Source organism: Periplaneta americana, chromosome 5 (assembly GCF_040183065.1).
Source record: "Periplaneta americana isolate PAMFEO1 chromosome 5, P.americana_PAMFEO1_priV1, whole genome shotgun sequence".
NCBI classification, from domain to species: domain Eukaryota; kingdom Metazoa; phylum Arthropoda; class Insecta; order Blattodea; family Blattidae; genus Periplaneta; species Periplaneta americana.
The window spans coordinates 56,761,752-56,782,982 of NC_091121.1; the positions used below are offsets into that span (position 1 = coordinate 56,761,752).

The 21,231-nt window shown below is 36.3% G+C and overlaps 1 protein-coding gene across 1 annotated transcript in view; it reads right to left on the bottom strand.

Moving 5' to 3' along the window:
- Positions 1-12,946: 12,946 nt before the first annotated feature.
- LOC138699648 (protein takeout-like) overlaps positions 12,947-21,231 on the bottom strand; it is a 37,110-nt gene continuing 28,825 nt past the window's right edge. The window contains exons 4-6 of the mRNA XM_069825688.1: positions 18,492-18,625; positions 16,461-16,613; positions 12,947-13,491 (exon numbers count right to left, since the gene is read on the bottom strand). Coding sequence (XP_069681789.1) covers positions 13,298-13,491; positions 16,461-16,613; positions 18,492-18,625 — 481 coding nt within the window. The 3' untranslated portion in view covers positions 12,947-13,297. The remainder of the gene's footprint in view (positions 13,492-16,460; positions 16,614-18,491; positions 18,626-21,231) is intronic.

Consider the following 21,231-nt stretch of genomic DNA (forward strand, 5'->3'; position numbering starts at 1 on the left):
GGCCTTACTGCCTACTATGGGTAAAATCTATTGTAAAATCTTGTATGAAAGAATGAAGGGGTGGGTGTCTCGGCATGGCAAAATTTCAAAATTTCAGATGGGTTTTATGGAAGGTCGTAGCACAGTTGACAACATATTTATTTTGGATTCACTGAAACAGAAACAAATGTCTAGAAAAGGGGGGAAATTGCACTGCGCTTTCGTGGATTTTCGAAAGGCTTTCGACACTGTGGAGAGAGAAGCGCTTTGGTATAAATTATGGATGAAAGGGATGTCGGGCAAGATGATTAGGGCGCTTCAGGGGATATATAATAAAGTGGAATTTTGTGTTAAGTACGACATGAACAGAGTGTCTGAAAGCTTTTGCAGTCGCAGAGGTGTGAAACAAGGTTGCATACTGTCCCCCTTGCTTTTTAACCTGTTTATTGACGATATAGCAGAGATTATGTTACGAGAGGACATCGACGCTCCCGTCATAGGGGACGTGAATATTCCAGTACTATTATACGCTGACGATTTGACATTATGTTCTAAAAGTGTTAAGGGATTGCAGAAAGGACTTGACAAGCTTCAAATATACTCTAGGGACTGGGGATTAAAAGTAAATACTGAAAAGACGAAGACTATGACCTTTAAGAACGGATGTGTTTACAGTAAAACGGAGACTTGGACATACGAAGGCCGAGCACTGAACAACATGAAAAGTTTTGTTTACTTAGGGGTAACAATGACGATGAACGGAAAATGGAATAAACATATAGACACTACAAAACATAGGGCATTGATAAAAACGATAGAAACGCTGAAGATACGTAACAAAATCCCGGAAGTCTCTCTAAATTTATTAGATAAAGTATATAACGCGGTAGTTAGATCTACAATTACGTATGGGGCAGAAATTTGGGGTTGGGGAAGAACGGAAAAGCTTAACCAGGTACAAAGCGACTTTTTAAAACGGATAGCGGGAGTGGGGAGGGGAACGGCTAACAGCGGAATCCTAAGAGAATTCGGACGCCATAGAGACTCAATAGAATGCAAGATAAAAGTTTTAAAGTACTACTTGAGGATTGTGCATGGAGATCAGTCTCTTATTAGAGCGATCTGTTATAGGGAGCAACTCGAGAGGAGAGACCAAGTAACCTGGGCAGGTAGATTACGCAGAGGGTTGGAGGAAATAGGCATGGGATTTATAATCGCGGAAGATTGCAGGAACAAGCGAAATGTCTGGCGGAAAGTCAAGAAACGCCTGAAGGATATAGACAGGCAAATAACAGAAGGGGAATGTAGGGATAAGGTTGCTCTGGAGATCCAATCGATGATCAAAACAAATTGGGGGGCCGAACTATATCTCTATGGAGGTAGCAAAGATGGTAGACTTGGTTTAATCTGGTTCCGTCTAGGAGCCTGGAGGGCACTTAAAATCGTCAACGAAGAGGGGGCGAGAATATGTCCTCTTTGCGGTAGAGGCGAGACATCACACCACATTTTGTCGGAGTGTGAAGCCACAGAAGCTCTGAGGAAACAATTCCTGCCAGAGTCCTTCATTACATCTAGCAGGGGGCACTTGGCGACATACGCTGTATTAAATAACGTTAAATCCTATGACAGTGAGGGAAAATTTTTGGCAAAAGTTCGACAGTTGAGGGTGGAATTGGCCGAGGGGGAGGGAGCCGATGGATAAGAGAAAGATTTATTAGTGTTGCAATGAGTAATATTAACATTGAGCGAATGATAGAATTAGGAGATAATGTTTTTTTTTTTTTTTACTGTGTCTTTTGTATTTTATTGCGTGTGTATGTTTTTATTTATATACTGTATTACCTTTATATTTATTATTTGGATTATTTGGTGCAGCTTCAACAAGAAATTGAATTGTTTATATGTGTGTGTGTGTGTGTGTGTCTGTGTGTGTGTGTGTGTGTGTGTGTGGCACTGTGCGTGTCTGTTTTTCATATCTCCCTTTTATTTTATTTGTATTATTTTTGTGAAGTTTGGTATAAAGTTAGATTAGTTATAATAGTGGTAATCAATGATAACGGTAGTAATAATAATAACTGTTGTTTCACTATTTTATTATTAGTAGGCATTATTTTCGTTTTGAAGATTCAAACTGTGCATAGTTACAGCACGAATGGCCGTATGAGCTCGTGCGAAGGATCTTGTGTACATGAGTTTGTATAATTTATTATGCATCAATAAATGCACTTATCTATCTATCTATACTAACTTTTTTCGTGTGCTGCCAACTAGCCACCATTGCACACAGACGAAATCTGGCGGTGGCATCCCGTACAGTGTACAACAAGTTTTCAAACATATACGAGTATACTGAACGATCCACATTTTCGGTTATTAAGATAAAATATAGTTGTCTGCCTGGGTTGCATAGCCGATATAGCGCTGGTCTTCTGTGCTCGAGGTTGTGGGTTCGATCCCGGCCCAGGTCGATGGCATTTAAGTGTATTTAAATGCGACAGGCTCATATTAGTAGATTTATTGGCATATAAGAGAACTCCTGCAGGACAAAATTCCGGCACACTAGCGACGCTGATATAACCTCTGCAGTTGCGAGTGTCGTTAAATAAACCATAATTTAAATTTATAACATACTTGCCATGGTATGAAATGACCCTTGTACAATACACCTGTACAAATATTTACAATGGAATACTTGTCACATCTGAATTGATTTGTTGGAAAATGGTTAGTATTAATCTACGATAAGATATATAAGAAATAAAATTGTGCAAGATAGTAAGTCCATAATTCTAGCAAGAACCATATCAATGTGCTGCATAGCAGGTGACGTCAGAATTGCGTAACGTACTAACTCAATGGCGCTGCTAAATAAATGACGTCACTTATTGAAATATTACTAACGATTTATCCATTTATCCATCTGATTAACGAGAATAAATGTTTCATGTTAAAATGTGCAAGAGATTGAAGGAAATTCCAACGATTGCGCGAAACGTCTATTCTCGAATTAAAGTAATACAATGCAATACGTAGTCTACTTCAAAGTGTGAGGTAATTTACAAAATAAAGGAAGATACCTTATTTACATACATTTATTTTTCTTTTAGAAACGTAAACAACGTTGAACAAAAAAAAATGGTTATAAATATTTATAAAGTTAAAGAAGTAATGAATGTGATAAATGTGCTTTTTTTCTTCTTCTTCTTCAGAAAGTAACCTCTCAAATCTGAACTAACCATTCGATACACACAGTGATATTTTAACCCCTTCAGGCCTGATGTACATTGTAGTGTACATTGTTTCTTTTTTTCTTTTTTGGAATGTCTTCGATACTTTTAAATATTTTGAAAAATTCAATGTGACAGAAATGGAGAATATTATTTTTTAAACATTTCTATACCTGAATGAAAAAATAAATTTTAAATTTTGAGGCCCAAGGGGTGAAAATTGCCCTCAAATTTTGATTTTCTGTGAAAACTTGATTTGGGAATTTTGAATCCCCAGAATGATTATGTGACCAGTTTTTTTTTCAATTTTCTTTAATATACTGTAAATTCAGGTCTTAAGGGGTTAAAGTTCAAGGCGATTTCTCACTTTTGTTTTGATGGCAATCTTAAACGAGAAGTTTATTCTGCATAAATACGAGTTTGCAAATGTTATACAAAATTTAAGAGCTTCTTTTTAAAGCTTCGACGTATTCTCTTGAAACAAAATTGGTCTATGCTCTCCGAAAAAAAGGTCTAGTTTCAATATTCCATAAGTAGGTACACATTTCGATGACTAATTACTTCTTCTTTTTTTGTTGCAGTTCCAACCAGTTGATCGCAGCGGAATCAGTACCAATCTGTGATTGTGGTAATTGTTTTGAGTTTCTTCTGGAAAATACTCTAAAAGCTGTTGCTTAAAATCGTACTTCGGTGGTATCCATTAGTTCTGAGTAAAATAGGCCTATAACTAGTTGTTGCGATTTTACAGGGATTTGTATTTTTATTTAGTTGGTTATTTAACGACGCTGTCTATATCAACTACTAGGTTATTTGGCGTCAATGGGATTGGTGATAGCGAGATGGTATTTGGCGAGATAAGCCGAGGATTCGCCATAGATTACCTGATATTCGCCCTAAGGTTGGGGAAAATCTCCGAAAAAACCAACCAAGTAATGAGCCTATGCGGAATCGAACCCACGCTCGAGCGTAACTCCGAATCAGAAGATAAGTGCCTTTGCCGTCTGAGCCGGTGGCTTCAGAGATTTACACTTTTCGAATTGAGTCAAAAACCGGTACGGAAGGGTGAGGGGCGCGAACAGAAATTTCGCTAAAAAGTGGCTCGAGCCTTGAACAAATTTGGAAACTACTGTTGTAGTCTATTTTGATATTCATGTGTATTCAGTGCACGTCCAGTGCCGTAGAATCGTGGACTATGGCATCATGCCTGGACTCCCATTATGATATGCGCGCTCTTCTAGTCCTAGCAGGAGAAGAAATTTTCTCATAAACTTTCGGACAGAATATGTGACCAATGTCCACCCAGCATCACGATGAATTTGAGAAGCTGTAATGGCTGGGGAATCATCGTGCTAGTCACACGATATTCCTATTCTGGTTGGATGGTCGTTCACCTCTACCGAGGCATGTGGACGTGAGTACAGCAGTCAGCTGTTAGACGTTAGCCATCTATAGCAGCGGTGACCAAACTGGATATTATGATTAGTGATTACATTGTGTAATCAAAGACATTCATACTAGAAAGGGGAGTTTCCTGTACATTGCTGTCTGTCTCGCTCACGTACTGAAGGTATGCAGTGTCGGTACCATGTCGCTCTACAAACCCTCTGTCTATACGAGCAGGACGTCAGCGCGTCTGGCCGCGAAACCAGGTGGCCCGGGTTCGAATCCTGGTCGGGGCAAGTTACCTGGTTGAGGTTTTTTCCGGGGTTTTCCCTCAACCCAATAGGAGCTAATGCTGGGTAACTTTCGGTGCTGGACCCCGGACTCATTTCACCGGCATTATCACCTTCATTTCATTCAGACGCTAAATAACCTAGATGTTGATACAACGTCGTAAAATAACCCAATAAAATAAAAAAAAATAAAAATAAAAAATATACGAGCAGGAACAGAAAGTTTCGTACAGAATGGAAGGAGGAATTTATTCCTTGTTCTGTAGGAGAAAATATAGGCCTAATATATGTTGCTTTGCTCAACAGTTCAATTAGTAGTAGTATATACAGAAGCGACATTACAGAGCATTACGCTGAATATAGAGGCATAACAAGTATTATTATTATTATTATTATTATTATTATTATTATTTGTTGTTGTTATTATTATTATTATTATTATTATTATTATTATTATTAGTATTTATCAGCCAGTGTTACCATAATTCTTATATACGTGCCCCTCAATATATAGGCATACATCTTCTCTTGAATGATAAAATAATTACTACACTGTATCTCTATTTTAATTTCTTTTTTAATCTTTTGATGACTATTATCAGTTATTTACTAGTTATTGAAAAATAATAATAATAATAGTAATAATAATAATAATAATAATAATAATAATAATAATAAACATAATATAGAGAAACTGAGTGAATATTACGTGCTAGTGCAGTAATGAAGTGAGCTATTAAACTCTAAGAAATGAAATCAGCCTTCAATCATAGTCATGAAGAGAAAGATGACATACGAGTAAATACATGTAAGGAAGCCAGCTATCTAGTGACGAACGAAATATCTCGTTTTCTTAAACCTTCCAATGAAGGAGAGTTTTATAAAAGCGTAATGATCAAGGTGGCTGAAATAATATTTCCAATGAAAGCTGTTAATTAATTTTGAAAAAACTGCGCACTTCTCGACTAAATATCCAGAAGACAATTCAAGAAGTTTTTGTTTGTGTTCATTGAGGAATATTTTTTAAAAAGCAAGAAAATTTGTATATATTTTTTATTTGTTCTTGATGACAGTAGTGACATTACTGATACAGTAAAGCTTGCTATTTTTGGGTTGATGAAGAAATCAATGTTAGTGCACGAACCACCACTGGTTGTAGTTTTCATGCCATGTACCGCTCTCCCGTCTCCTTAATTCTTAGATCAGGCTTGCACAAACAGCGCTCGACGAGCGCGCGGGCTCCTTCGGAGCGGGAGAGCGGTGTTTACCGCTCGCCGAAACGGAGAGGAAGATACGTCAGAATGACATAGACTTGCGATAGATAGAGGAGAGGGAAACAACCACTCAGTTATCTAGTAGAGTGCAGTGTGTAGGTCTATTCTCAGTAACTGTTTCACGTTGCTTACCCACTGCTACAATACAGTATGGAGGAATCTAAAAGATGGAACATAACATTTAACGATTTACAGCTCGAACTTATTGATCTTCATCGTGACCTAAGGGCTAAAGATCGTTTGAATAATACTACTAGCCTGCTTGAGTTTTACAAGATTAAACATTAGCAGCTTCTTGTCTATGCGGATGACGTGAATATGTTAGGAGAAAATCCACAAAGATTAGGGAAAACGCGGAAATTCTAGTTGAAGCAAGTAAAGCGATAGGGTTGGAGGTAAATCCCGAAAAGACAAAGTATATGATTATGTCTCGTGACCAGAATATTGTCCGAAATGGAACTATAAACATAGGAGATTTATCCTTCGAAGAGGTGGAAAAATTCAAATATCTTGGAGCAACAGTAACAAATATAAATGACACTCGGGTGGAAATTAAACGCAGAATAAATATGGGAAATGCCTGTTATTATTCGGTTGAGAAGCTTTTGACATCTAGTCTTCTGTCAAAAAATCTGAAAGTTAGAATTTATAAAACAGTTATATTACCGGTTGTTCTGTATGGTTGCGAAACTTGGACTCTCACTTTGAGAGAGGAACATAGATTAAGGACGTTTGAGAATAAGGTTCTTAGGAAAATATTTGGGGCTAAGATGGATGAAGTTACAGGAGAATGGAGAAAGTTACACAACGCAGAACTGCAGGCATTGTATACTTCACCTGACATAATTAGGAACATAAAATCTAGACGTTTGAGATGGGCAGGACATGTAGCACGTATGGGCGAATCCAGAAATGCATATATAATGTTAGTTGGGAGACCGGAGGGAAAAAAACCTTTGGGAAGGCCGAGACGTAGATGGGAGGATAATATTAAAATGGATTTGAGGGAGGTGGGGTATGATGGTAGAGACTGGATTAATCTTGCTCAGGATAGGGACCGATGGCGGGCTTATGTGAGGGCGGCAATGAACCTCCGGGTTCCTTAAAAGCCAGTAAGTAAGTAAGTAAGTAAGTAAACATTAGCAATAATATCCACGACTACACAGGCTGGCTGTGAAAATGATTGCTATGTTCTGCTCAACATTTATATTTGTGAGCAACTGTTTTCTATAATCAACTTTATTAAAGGCAGGCATCGAACATCTAACTGATGTTTCATTACGACCAGTAGGCTACTGTTCCTTTCAGCTGCCAACAACATAAAACCTCGTTTTGATGTACTGATAAATAAAAATATAACAAAATGATATTTTACATTTAAGTAGCTATAGAATTTCTATTATTTCTGTAAAATAAATATTTCTTTATTAATTAATAATAGTGCAAGATAGTTTAGTAAACACTGAACGGGAATTCATTTCCTGAACACCTTGTGTACATTTTGTACGAGATCACCTCTTCTTCCAGTCCACCCTTATAAAGAGCGCAGCTAATACCTGCATTCCGCTCATGAGCTGTGAGCCGGATCGGTGAGCGCAAACCTTGTGCAGGCCTGTCTTAGACTGTCTCTTTCGTGTAATCACTACCGTTCGAGTTTTGGTCACCGCTGATCTATAGGCTGTCATGTAGGCCTATGAGACCCATAACATACGGAATGGAAGTGAAATAATCCTGAAAATTTAAAGGGACGATAAGGTACACTTAAATGAATAGAAAACCTATTACGTTTTGTGATTAAATACACGGTTAATTAAAAAAATTGAATTGGAAGTTTCAGCAGTCTGGCAACATCGCCGCCTCTTTCTTGTCGTAATACAAATGTAACAGGTCAACGAACTCAGGTCTGTCTACCTTAGTGAACTACCCCCAGTCTCCCTTTCTAGCTACAATGTTGCAAGCTCGTCGCATCGGTGAGTGGCTTCAAATGAGTTGTTTTTTAATTAAGTTTATTAAAAAATGTTCAAGCTATTGAAATACGTCAAAGGGATAAATTATTCCTTATTAGATTTTCTATCGATATGGACAAAAATCACGATTCTACTCGCAATAGTTACCGAATAAGAGTATGTTAAACATTTGGGAAGAAATGAAACTTTTTTTTTTCTGAGAAAACCATGAACTTTCCATCAAAATGTATTACCCTATCTCTCTATCGACTGAGCTACCCAGGAAACTTTGTGTATTGTAATTTTCGAAGTACGGTTCTGCAGTTTTTGTACAGCAAGCTTTTCGTCGAAATTTAGAATTGATCTTCCGTCAAATATCATTCGTCGTTGTTATAGGCAGTTTGAAACGACTAGATAGCCTACATCTGTGAAGGAAAGAGTTCAGGACATTCATGTGCCCAACGAAAGAGCCGAGAATGTCAGAATGCCTTTCGTACGTAATCCACGATCCCCTCGACCACACACCATGTGATTTCTTTCTGTGGGGGTACGTGAAGGACCACGTGTACCTGTCATCGTTACCTGCCGACCTGGCAGAGTTGAGAAGAAAGATTGTATATCACTCCAAACATGCTGACTATCGGGTGGATGTCTGTCGTGTGACAAATGGTGTTTTGGTGTTTACATTGAACTCTTATAAGGTACTGTATGAAAACTCATTGATTTGTTCATTGTTCCCATATAAGGTTTGTTCTTATATATTGCAAGTCAGAGGAATTAAACAACTTTGGAACCCCGATAATCATTCAGGGACACGTTGTACTTCTCTTCCCCTCTGCCAGCAATGTTTATTTCTCCTGTCAGACATTATGAGACGAAGTTATAATTTGGTAGCAAAGAGCGAACATGGAGGGTAGCTGCGATTATATTGAATAAGCAGTCCTGGACAACCGATAAAGGGTGGTCCTCCAGCTTGGGAGTTGGGCGAAGAGCTAACAACCCATCACCGTAAAAAAACAGCTTGTTACGAATCCATACAATAAGGCTCGGAATGGGACTGATTCCCTGGCACGACCACAGCAAAGGAATAAGGTTATGAGATTTGGTACGTGGAACGTAACTAGTCTTTATAGAACAGGAGGGGTAACATTAGTAGCAAAAGAGCTAGCTAGATATAGAATAGACTTTGTGGGAGTACAAGAGGTTAGGTTAGATGGGAATGGCATATCACAAATAGGAGATTACTTGTTATATTATGGGGAAGGAAACAATAATCACCAATTAGGAATAGGATTCTTTGTTCATAAAAGAATAAAGCGATGGGTTTGGAAGTACATTCCGAAAAGACAAAGTATATGAGTATGTCTCGTGACCAGAATATTGTAGGAAATGGAAACACAAAAATTGGAGATTTATCCTTCGAATTGGTGGAAAAATTCAAACATCTTGAAGTAACAGTAATAAATATAAATGATACTCGGGAGGAAATTAAACGCAGAATAAATATGGGAAATGGCTATTATTATTCGGCTGAGAAGCTTTTGTCATCTAGTCTGCTGTCAAAAAATCTGAAAGTTAGAATTTATAAAACAGTTACATTACCGGTTGTTCTGTGTGGTTGCGAAACTTGGACTCTCACTTTGAGAGAGGAACAGAGATTAAGGATAGTTGAGAATAAGATTCTTAGGAAAATATTTGGGGCTAAGAAGGATGAAATTACAGGAGAATGGTGAAAGTTACACACCGCAGAACTGAACGCATTGTATTCTTCACCCGACATAATTATGAACATTAAATCCATATGTTTGAGATGGGCAGGGCATGTAACACGTATGGGCGAGTCCAGAAATGCATATATAATGTTAGTTGGGAGACCGGAGGGAAAAAAACCTTTGGGAAGGCCGAGACGTAGCTGGCAGGATAATATTAAAATGGATTTGAGGGAGGTGGGATATGATGATAGAGAGTGGATTAATCTTGCACAGGATAGGGACCGATGGCGGGCTTATGTGAGGGCGGCAATGAACCTCCGGGTTCCTTAAAAGCCATAAGTAAGTAAGTAAGTAACTAAAGCAAAGAGCGAACTATTACATATAAACGTTTTAAGGTGTAGACTATGAACTTACCACAACTAAGCAAGTAAATGCTGAAATTGTAGACACTCTTGTTCCAGACACTTTTGGCAGCTGCTGGTAAAACTAAGCATCACTCGTCGTATTTTCCATTTGAGAAATAGTTGGTTTCAACGTATCCATCAATTGAAAAATCTGGCCCTCGTTAATGATCAGTAGTTTGAAGTGCTTGCGTCATAGTAATCTTTTAAGGTCTTTAACTTTGAAGACTTTAATAGCAGCATTTTATACCTCCGGAAATAAATAATCACTTTCCCAAAGAGAATTCGTTATTGAAACCCTAAGAGTCGTTTAATATCACTCGTATATTGTAACTGACTCACAAAGGCTCTGTTTACCTATCACTGACTTCAGTGCGGCAAGAAAGCCAAGAGTGTCTAGAAGTTAGACTATGTTCAAAACAGTGCACACGAGTGCGTTCCCTCAATGCACGCGGTGCAAATGCACACGAATGCTCATCTCTGATCTAGTGTATGATGCTTGATTCAATTTTGATCGCAAATATAAATCACTTAAGGACTGTAGTATAGGGATAATGAATCTTGATCAATCAGGCTATATCTTTCTAATAATGTTCTTCGTTGTCATCCATTGAGAAACTTGAAGTGTAATTGGTTGTTTTTTATATAAATAATGCATGTACTTGGCGTCTACCATTTCGGATATTTTATATAAACTCCTGCTGAAATGTTGATCTAAATGAGGGGTTGGAAAGCAATGGTGGATCATTAATGTTTAGGTGAGGGGTTTGGACTTTTTCCATTGCTGGTTGTCACAATCAAAAATTAAGACACAACGTTTCGAAGGGTGGTTCTCCCTTCGTCTTCAGGTGGAAAGAAGGAGAGAAAGGAAAAAAAAAACCTACTGTTGGGATCGTTACGTACAGCTATCAGTCATACAGAAAGGAAAGAAGGAGAGAAAGGAAAAAACCTACTGTTGTGATCGTTACGTACAGCTATCAGTCATACAGAATTGCTGTACGTAACGATCCCAACAGTAGGTTTTTTCCTTTCTCTCCTTCTTTCCACCTGAAGACGAAGGGAGAACCACCCTTCGAAACGTTGTGTCTTAATTTTTGATTGTGACAACCAGCAATGGAAAAAGTCCAAACCCCTCACCTAAACATTCTGCTGAAATGTAATATCTCCGCTACCGATTCACGTTCTCATAGTTACAGTTAATTAATCATTATTCTACCTAAAGTTACTTAGTTTTATTGGAGTAAAGTAGAATGAAATTAAAATTCTCCAATACAACCACAATGTATGTAATAATCAAAATGAATTCCAATACAGAAACAACAAAACAGGGATTATCTAATGCTTCTTATGATTATGCATTAGATAAATCATATACGAAAGTAACTAAACATGTATTGCTTGCCATACATCTGACCATAGATGACGCAAATCACATGTAGGAATAGGTAAATATCTGGTGCTTTTCAGTCACCTCACTAAAGATCATGACATGATAGTTAACACATAGATTCTACGGGCCGTATTCATAGACATTCTTAGCGCGGGCTTTCGGTGGATGATCAGCGAACTAACGTTTTTCGTATCCATAAACCAGTGTCAGCAATATGATATGATATGATATGAATCCTGTTTAGCACGCTCGTAGCGCGGGCTAGCGAAATGTCTATGAATAGCACCCTACATGTTTAAAAGATCAACAACTGTTTCTTTAGTGTCTCTGACATAATGTCTAATTCCGAGAAATATATAAGAATAAATCAATATTCGAACACAGAGATCAAATCGTCTTAGATGGTGTGTTTAGTACTGATATTGTTTTAAGAAATGAACGTTTATACAAGGTAAGCCTCCCTAAGTTCGCCACCTTCAGCTAATTCAGCTAATTTATTTTAAAATTGATGATGATGTCATATTTCGAAAGTATGAAAAATTGCGTTGAAATATTGATACTAAAGAGCACCTTAAATAAAAATTTCGTAAAGAATAAGGCACTTCCTCTCGTACAAAAACAAAAGAGACAGGGGGATGCAACTGGCGAAGGTAGGGCGCATGTGTTCCCTAAGTTCGCCAGTTGTGTGGCTGTTATAAATTCAAATAATATTTTCATATCATCGAAGTACGGATGTAATATATTTTAATAGAGAAAAAAATGATCATAGTGGGAATTAAACAAAGTTTTATCGTTAGTAAATTATCACAGGATTAATAATTTTAGTATTCCTTTATCTATGAAGTATCACCTCATTTAAATACTAAAGTTAAAATTTAATCAATAATTATTTAAACTGCTAATTAAAAAAAACGATCTCAGAGAAGCAGTGGCGAACTTAAGAAGATTTCTTACATTTAATAATAATGCCAAAGTAAGACATCATTATAGTAAATATGATTCTAAAAATACAGCCATAAATTACACAAAATAGGCTTTAAAATGATATGTTACACCCTGTAAATGCATTACTTATTTCGTTGGATGAAACAGATACTTACGGAGCAAATCTTATATCGACAACCACAATTAACACAATCTGGCGACTACCTCATAGCAAGAGATCTGGTAATGCACCTTGCGTATTCAACGAAGTTTTAACGCATCGAATTACTGCTGTCAACTTTTGGCCAAATATCGTATCTTAACGAAAATGACGAGTGGCGACTCTGGAGACGTGGCGAACTTAGAGATACCTACCTTAGCACTAATAGTGGATTAATTCTCAATGGAATCTTGACCAAATTAGATCAAAATAAATAATTTTATTCTAATCCAATCATAACAAGAAGGAAAACATGAAACGATAAAAAAATTATAATTCGTATTGTGATACGAGTTACATTAAACCATGGCCATGATTCTAGACCTCCGAAGAAGCAAGAACCTACAATAGAAGACCACTTTTAACTAGACGCTGCTTAAGATAAAGACAATTCAGAAAAAAATGGAAATACTCTAAATTGAAGACAAAGCAGATCAGAACTCATAACGTGACGCTTACTTCTTGACAGAGGAGCAATGGAGACTGTGCATGGCTCTTCTACTATCTTTATGTACTTGAGACTTGGAATTAAAAAATAGTACATAAGAGACTCAGACGTCGAATTCGTCCTCAACGTTGCCTGGGATCGCCGGGGTGTCCAGGAAGAGCTCCTTGAAGGGAACTTTCTTCGCAACATTGGTCACGATCTGGTGCACGATGAGGCCGAGCGCCTTGTAAGCTGGTTTGCCTATCTCGTCCAGAACAAGGCGCCAGTTCTCGTTAAGGAATTTATTCATTGCATCGCCTACAACAGAAAATAAATTTTCCATCATCTTTCACAACTTTCTGACATTAAAACAAGTATGTCACTACCACTACTTGTAGTATCTTAAACAATGTAACTATAGGTCAATCGTTAAGGCCCATTCACAATGAAAATTAAACATAACCGTAACATAAACACAGAAGTTTGCGCCCAGGCTACCAAATGGGATCATTCACAATTATTCACATAAGCATTGACATAAACATTACCGTAAGACGTTAACATGAAAGTTTGCAAACTCCAAACTTTCATGCTTACGCTTACGTGATTTGCAAACAGAACACAATCGTGGAGCGCTGAAGTATACGACAGAATATGAGGAAATGACATCTTTGTTATGTTTCCATGGTTACCAAGTATGTTTGCTGTTATGTTTATGTTCCCATCGTGAATGATGGTATGACTTCTTGATTTTACTGTAACGTTAAGTTAACGCTTACGTTATGTTTAATTTTCATTGTGAATGAGCCTTTATCCGTGAAACAAAATACTTGTGTGCGCCGTAGCATATACAGGGACATCATTTTATTCTTACTAACATTTCTAATATTAACCTGGCTACACATTTGGATTAACGGTTCAGAACCGGAAACACGGTTTGCTACCCCCTTCCACGACCGGAGTTCGATGATACTGACGTAAAATACAAACAAATCACTTTACTAGGTATAGGAGGGAGAAAAGTATTTCATTCATTTACGTAAACTAGGAAATATCGCAATTTTGAGTTTGATAATTTTCATTAGATTAGGCCGCTTATAGTTATTTATCATCTCACTTGTAGGAAAACATCCTATGATTCAGTGTAGTAGATTTATCTTCTATGTATCTTCTCATTTGTAGGAACAGATCGCATGACCTAATATAGTTTACTTTTTTTTTTACTTTATTGGGTTATTTTACGACGCTGTATCAACATCTATGTTATTTTTGCGTCTGAATGAAATGGTGATAATGCCGGTGAAATGAGTCCGGGGTCCAGCATCGAAAGTTACCCAGCATTTGCTCGTATTGGGTTGAGGGAAAACCCCGGAAAAAACCTCAACCAGGTAACTTGCCCCGACCGGGATTCGAACCCGGGCCACCTGGTTTCGCGGCCAGACGCGCTGACCGTTACTCCACGGGTGTGGACCCTAATATAGTAGATTCCCGTCTAACTATCATTATTGAGGAAAAAGGTCTTAAGTAAAAATTTTATACTTTTCAGGAGAGCAGTAGAAAGATTGAAATTGGTGTCAATTATAGTATTCTTTAAATTAAGAGGTTTTTCCTGGATATTATTTGTTTATATTTCTTCTAAAATAAGTAAAGTTGCTCATTTAACAATTTTCTTGATTATTTCCAAAAATAGCCGCACTTAAGCCCTGTTAAGTCTACAACCCAAACAGAGAAAAAGGGACCTCAAAATAAATTAGAAATGTAAATTATTAGGAATGCAAAATAGGTCTTAAACAATATAGGACTATTTACCTGCTGCTTAAAGTTTTAAAAGAGAAGGGAATCAGTATTTGATAAATTAGCTAAAATACAAGTTAGACCTTTTTAATAGGGAAGCATGGAAAATAAACATGTGATGTTTGTAAGGAATAAAGTATTAAATGTTCTTAAGTTTTTATTCTGTGTGTGCTCGATTCAAAAAGTACTTAGGACATTTGGTAACGCTCTATAAATCCAGTCAGGAGTCATATTTGACTTTAACCGCTTTATCAGATTCTAGAGAATTGTTTCCGCTTTGAGAATATATAAAAATCTCATTTTCACAAACAATTGACTTAAGACCTTTTTCCTCTCGGCCACAGAGAAAAAGATTACATGATCTAATTAGTACATCTTTTTCAATCTATCATCTTATTCGTAGGAACATCGCATGGTCTAATGTAGTAGATGCCTATCTTTCTATCATTTCATTCTATCACATGATCTATTGTAGCATTTGCTCTTCTATCGTCTCATTCATAGGAACAGGTTATATGGTTTACTGTAGTGTAGTAACAATATTTATTTATTCTGGCGAAGTAGATCTCTGCTATATATCAAATAATTCCAGAAAAGGATTATATGATCTAATATGGTACATTATCTTTTTTTACTTGGTTATTTAACGACGCTATATCAACTACGTGGTAATTTAGCGTCGCTATAATTGGCGATAGAGAGATGGTATTTGACGATATGAGGCCGAGGATTCGCCATAGATTACCTGACAATTGCCTTACGGTTGGAGAAAATCTCGGAAAAAATCCAACCAGGTAATCAGCCCAAACGGGAATCGAACCCGCGCCCGAGCGCAACTGATGATCGGCAGGCAAGCGCCATAGTCGACTGAGCTACGTCGGTGGTTACATGGTCGTAGGAACAGATTTAATGGTCTCATGCATTAAATGCTCTCCTACTATTTCATTCGTAGTAGTATACCTGTATTTTAGCTTAATTCTGCTACATAGTTTGTATTTCAGTGTTTAATTAATAGTTCACAGTATTTTGTTGTTTAATTCGTAAATAACTCTTGTATACATGTAGCTCTTATCTAAATCAAATTGTTGAATTCTTTGTAAGTTGATATATATGTATGTATACTTTTTGCTGGTTGAGGGGAAGAGAAGGCCTTACGGCCTTAACTCTACCAGCTAAAATAAATCATCATCATTATTATTATTATTATTATTATTATTATTATTATTATTATTATTATTATTTTCATAGTTGTCGCAGTTCCAAACACAACGAATTTATAATTTGTTTATTCAATGAAAACATCAAATTATTCTGATTTATGAATTGAATTTCCACAGCTGTCAAGATAACTGATACGCATGTTTTACAAGCGACTTGTTTAAGTGGCTCGTGACTATAACACCGACAAGTTTTGCTCAAGAATGATTTTGCTAGGGAGAAATGCGACGTAGCTACTGATTCTGAAGCCTATTCAGTATCTCTCAAAATCTCACCTAGTAATTTATTCCCGTTGAAAAGATTGTTGAAGTTGATGATCAAATTCTGGGGCTTGAAGTCCAGATCATAATCGGTTGGCTTGGCGTAGATCTCACCGTCCTTACGTCTGACCAGCTTGTATTCGGTCTTGTAGTTGACGTATAGATCCTCTGTGAACATAATATTTAAAACAGTTAGTTAGTGGGGTTTAAAAAAAGGGCGCGTCAGCTACTATGGCTATTTGCGCCCTTATCTAAACACAAACAATACAATAACCAGAATGCTTAAAAGAACTAAAAATCGTTGTCACGGTATTTAAAACATGGTCAGCGCTTAGGCCAGCGGTGAACATTAAAAAAAAAATAAACGAAGTCAGCATCACGCACAATTACACTATACATTATCACAACTACTGTACATGAGTTAGGCAGAAATATATAAAGACAAAAGATGCCGGTGGGAACTATAGATCACAGGGCTAACGGCTTCGAAGCTGGGACCTGGTTCTAATGAAGTGCACTGGAAGCAATTTAAAAACATGGGGCATGAGATAGTTACTCTGCCTGCCATAAAAATTCACTTCATCATATCCCCAAGGTAAAAAAAAAGTGGGAACTATGAAAAAAAAAAATTAAAACTATCGGCAGCCTTTGATGACTAGTAAATTTGAGGATCTGTATCGGCTCGGCGAGCAGCTAAGCAACACGAGGAGAGACACTGTGGTGTCGGCGTGTCATTTCAAAGGATAGAAGAAATGCATTTAATAGGCCTACTATTACTAGAGATGGGAACGAATATATCGGTGTTTACGAAATACCGATATTTTCGTTTCGATATAGCGATATATTGATATCGAAATTTTGATTCAATATATCGTATAATATATCGGTTTTCTGATAAATTTATCGATTTTTTTGTGGAATTATTATCATTATCAACAACAACAAAATCCACACTAGACGACTCCGATAATTCCCGAGAGATGGCGCTACTGAAGGTGGACAGTTACATAATTGTGCAACCTCACTCAATACCTTGTTCTAATTGGCTGGACTGGGATTCGAATTCAAACTGTTTAATATGCAGCACCAAATTCAAGAGGCAGCGTGTGCGAACGTAAGACAAACGGGAGGTTTATCTACAACTGTTTTAATATTGTTATTAATGTTCTCCAAGGCAGGAGCAACTCCTACCCTGAAAGGGAACCGTCTGACCTCAAAACGGATATCAGACCTTTATTTCTATATTCTGAAATGGAAAGAGAAACAAGGATTTAATACCGATGTGACATTTGTTTACGTCTATGATTTCTATGCAAAACCGAGTGCTGATATTCTGTTTTCTTATATCTTTCAGTGCATAAAAATTCTATCCCTATAATCATCACCATTGTTGTTTGGAATGTTGGAGTGTAACAACAACTTGCAATGAAAACTTACTATAGAAAGATTATATCAAACCAACTGTGAAGTTTGTTAAAACATGTAACATTCTAAGTACGGTTTACTTAAATTTAAAAACAATTACAAGTTGTTTACTTACATTTAAAAATGATTATGTTGTTAGGTAGAAAATTGCATTATATCTGTATCCTGGATTGAATCCTATATAAAATTAGAATAATTGAATCGTGTTCCAATATCAAATACTCAGCCACTTAACTCTTTCCCACTATATCATTTAAGTTCCCTTGCCTCCACCATAATTTTTATTTAGGTTAGGACCTACATCATATGGTATTGAAAATGTATTGTTTACTGTTACAATTTTACATTTATGCTTTTGACATTTATGATGTTAATTTCAATGGTAAAAAGAAATATTAAAATTTAAGTAATTTTATTGTAATAGAGTAAATGTAGCCTGAAAATGCAATTTGCTTACAGAATAGCGATATATTTTCTGCGATATATTTTCTGCGATATTTATCGTTATAGAAAATAGGTTTACAATATATTGTATTATCAATATATCGGTATTTACTTTATTTCCTCCTTCATTAGCTATTACTACTACTAGTAATAATAATAATAGTAAAATTTACTAACCGTAAGTGCAGTTGAAGTCTCCGTTGCCGGAGATCGGCAGTTGCACAAGTTTGCCGGCCATCTCGTACTTGCCTCTAAATATTGCCTGCGGGACGTTCAGGTCGAAGGAAATGGTCTGCTTGTCGAAGTCAACGCTGCCACAAATAAAATATCATTTTGATTTCATTATTTTATTGTATTCCATACTCCAGTCTGTCCATCGCAGCGCTCGCGAGTGTCATGGTCCCGCTATATACTTTTCTGGAGCTCGCCATAAACAAAATTAATAATTTTGTGCCCATATAGACTATTACTGAAATGTAATTAATCATTTATTAATATCAGAGTAATGTTTCAATTACTGATATGCTCGTACCTGACCATTCCCACGAACACACTGTTTCCTTATTTCTTTTTGTACTTGCAAGATACTGCTTACAGTCGTGTTTTTATGGCGACTATTACACTTTTACTACGTCACACTACTTTCGACCAATAAAACGGTACGAAAGGACGTCTTTCAACCAATCATGGCTGCTTATCGCACAATTTTATCGCGTCCCTAGCAATTGTTTAATTTTATCGCGTCCCTAGCATTTGTTTATTTTTATCACTACCCTAGCATTTGTTTCTTTGTTTTCCAACATTTCAAACTGCACTGGTCTGGACGTCAAAAAACATAAAATTACAAACCACTCCAGTCGATGCACAGCACTTTCAAATATGACTCGCATTGGCATTCAAGAACAAGAATTAATTAAGATTACTGGTCATATATGAAGAGCACCATTCGGAAATCCTGAATAAGTTGAGGGATACACCATGTACATAAACGAGTTCACTTCTTTTACGTACACGTCCAATATAACATCAACTGAACCACCAACCACTAAAATATTCAACTTTGAAAATTGTACTTGCAATAATTGTTTCTTTTAAAATTATTCTTGTTTATTTTTTATTTCATCATCGTTAATTAAAACGTTTCTTGTTTATTTCATCATCCCTAATTAAAACTTTTCTAACACTTGTTTATATTATTTAGGTTATGTTTGTTATAGCTTCTGCTATATGATATCATGGATAGTCATGTATTAGAGATTGTTTAATACTAAGATTTATTGAAAATCATCTGCCAAGTGACGTTGATTACTGGGATCCGGATGATTAAAGTGTAATGCAAATGTTTTAATAAAAATAAAACTGAATCAACAAAGCCTTCTTGACTAGTAACCGTCCACAGAGATCAATGCAGATTCCATAGTTGGCACAACTGATAACAGGAAAACATAATCATAAAACACTACTGCCATCTAGATGGTACAATAATACATTTGAAGACAGTTGTATTTTCGTAAGCCAATTAATATTTTATTGTATTGGAGTACTTTGTTACTTCCAATCTTTATATACTTTCTTCTAATCGTGTAATAGTCAATTAAATCCCACTCGAGTTTTGATTTTCTCTAGATAAATCAAAACCTCTAGTGAGATTACTGTTAACTATTACATTTTTACTACGTCATACTACTTTTGACCAATAAAACGGTACGAAAGGACGTCTTTCAACCAACCATAGTTGCTTATGGCACAATTTTATCGTTTCCCTAGTATTTGCTTAATTTTATCGCTTCCCCAGCATTTGTTTTTATCACTACCCTAGCATTTGTTTCTTTGTTTGCCAACATTCCAAACGGCAAATTCTTTATGGTACTATAAAACATGCTTTGCGATCGTAATTTGTTTCCCGCATAGATAGTTGACTGAAAATGGAGACTCCGTTCAAACATTTTGGTGAAAGTAACATTAATGAAATAGAATATTAGTAAGTCAATTAATATCTATTTTATTGTATTAGAATACTTTATTTCTTCTAATCTTTATGTACTTTCTTTTGTTTTATCACCTCCCAACCATTTGTTTCTTTGTTTGCCAAAATTTCCAACTCCAAATTCTTTACGGTACTATCTGAGAAGATAAAAAAGGGTACTATAAAACATGCTTTGCGATCGTTATTTCTTTACAGCATTAGACAGTCAAATGAAAACGGCGTGTCCGTTCAAACGTTTTCGTGAAGTTAACATTAGTGAAATAGAATTGCAGTAATGTCAATTAATATTTTATTGTAGTAGAGTATTTTATTTCTTCTAATCTTCATATGCTTTCTTTTAATCGTGTAATAGTCAATTAAATCCCATTCGAGTTTTGATTTTCTCTAGACTATTACACTCTTACTACGTCATACTACTTTTGACCAATAAAACGGTGCGAAAGGACGTATTTTAACCAATCATGGCTGCTTATCGCACAATTTTATCGCGTCCCTAACATTTGTTTAATTTTATCGCGTCCCTAGCATTTGTTTAATTTTATCGTGTCCCTAGCATTTGTTACTTTGTTTGCCATTTGAAACTGCGCTGGTCTGGACGTCAAAAAAAAAATATATATATATATAATTACAAACCACTCCACTCGATGCACAGCAGCTTCAAATATGACTCGCATTGGCATTCAAGAACAAGAATTAATAAAAATCACTGATCATACCTATGCATCTTCTAAAATCCGATTTACAAATAAATGAAGAGCACCATTCGGAAATCCTGAATAAGTTGAATACACCATGTAGGCCTAAATCAACGAGTTCCACTTCTATTACGCACACGTCCAATATAACATCAATTGAACCACATTCAAATTTGAAAATTGTACATTCAATAATTATTCCTTTTAAAATTATTCATTCGGAAATTCTGAATAA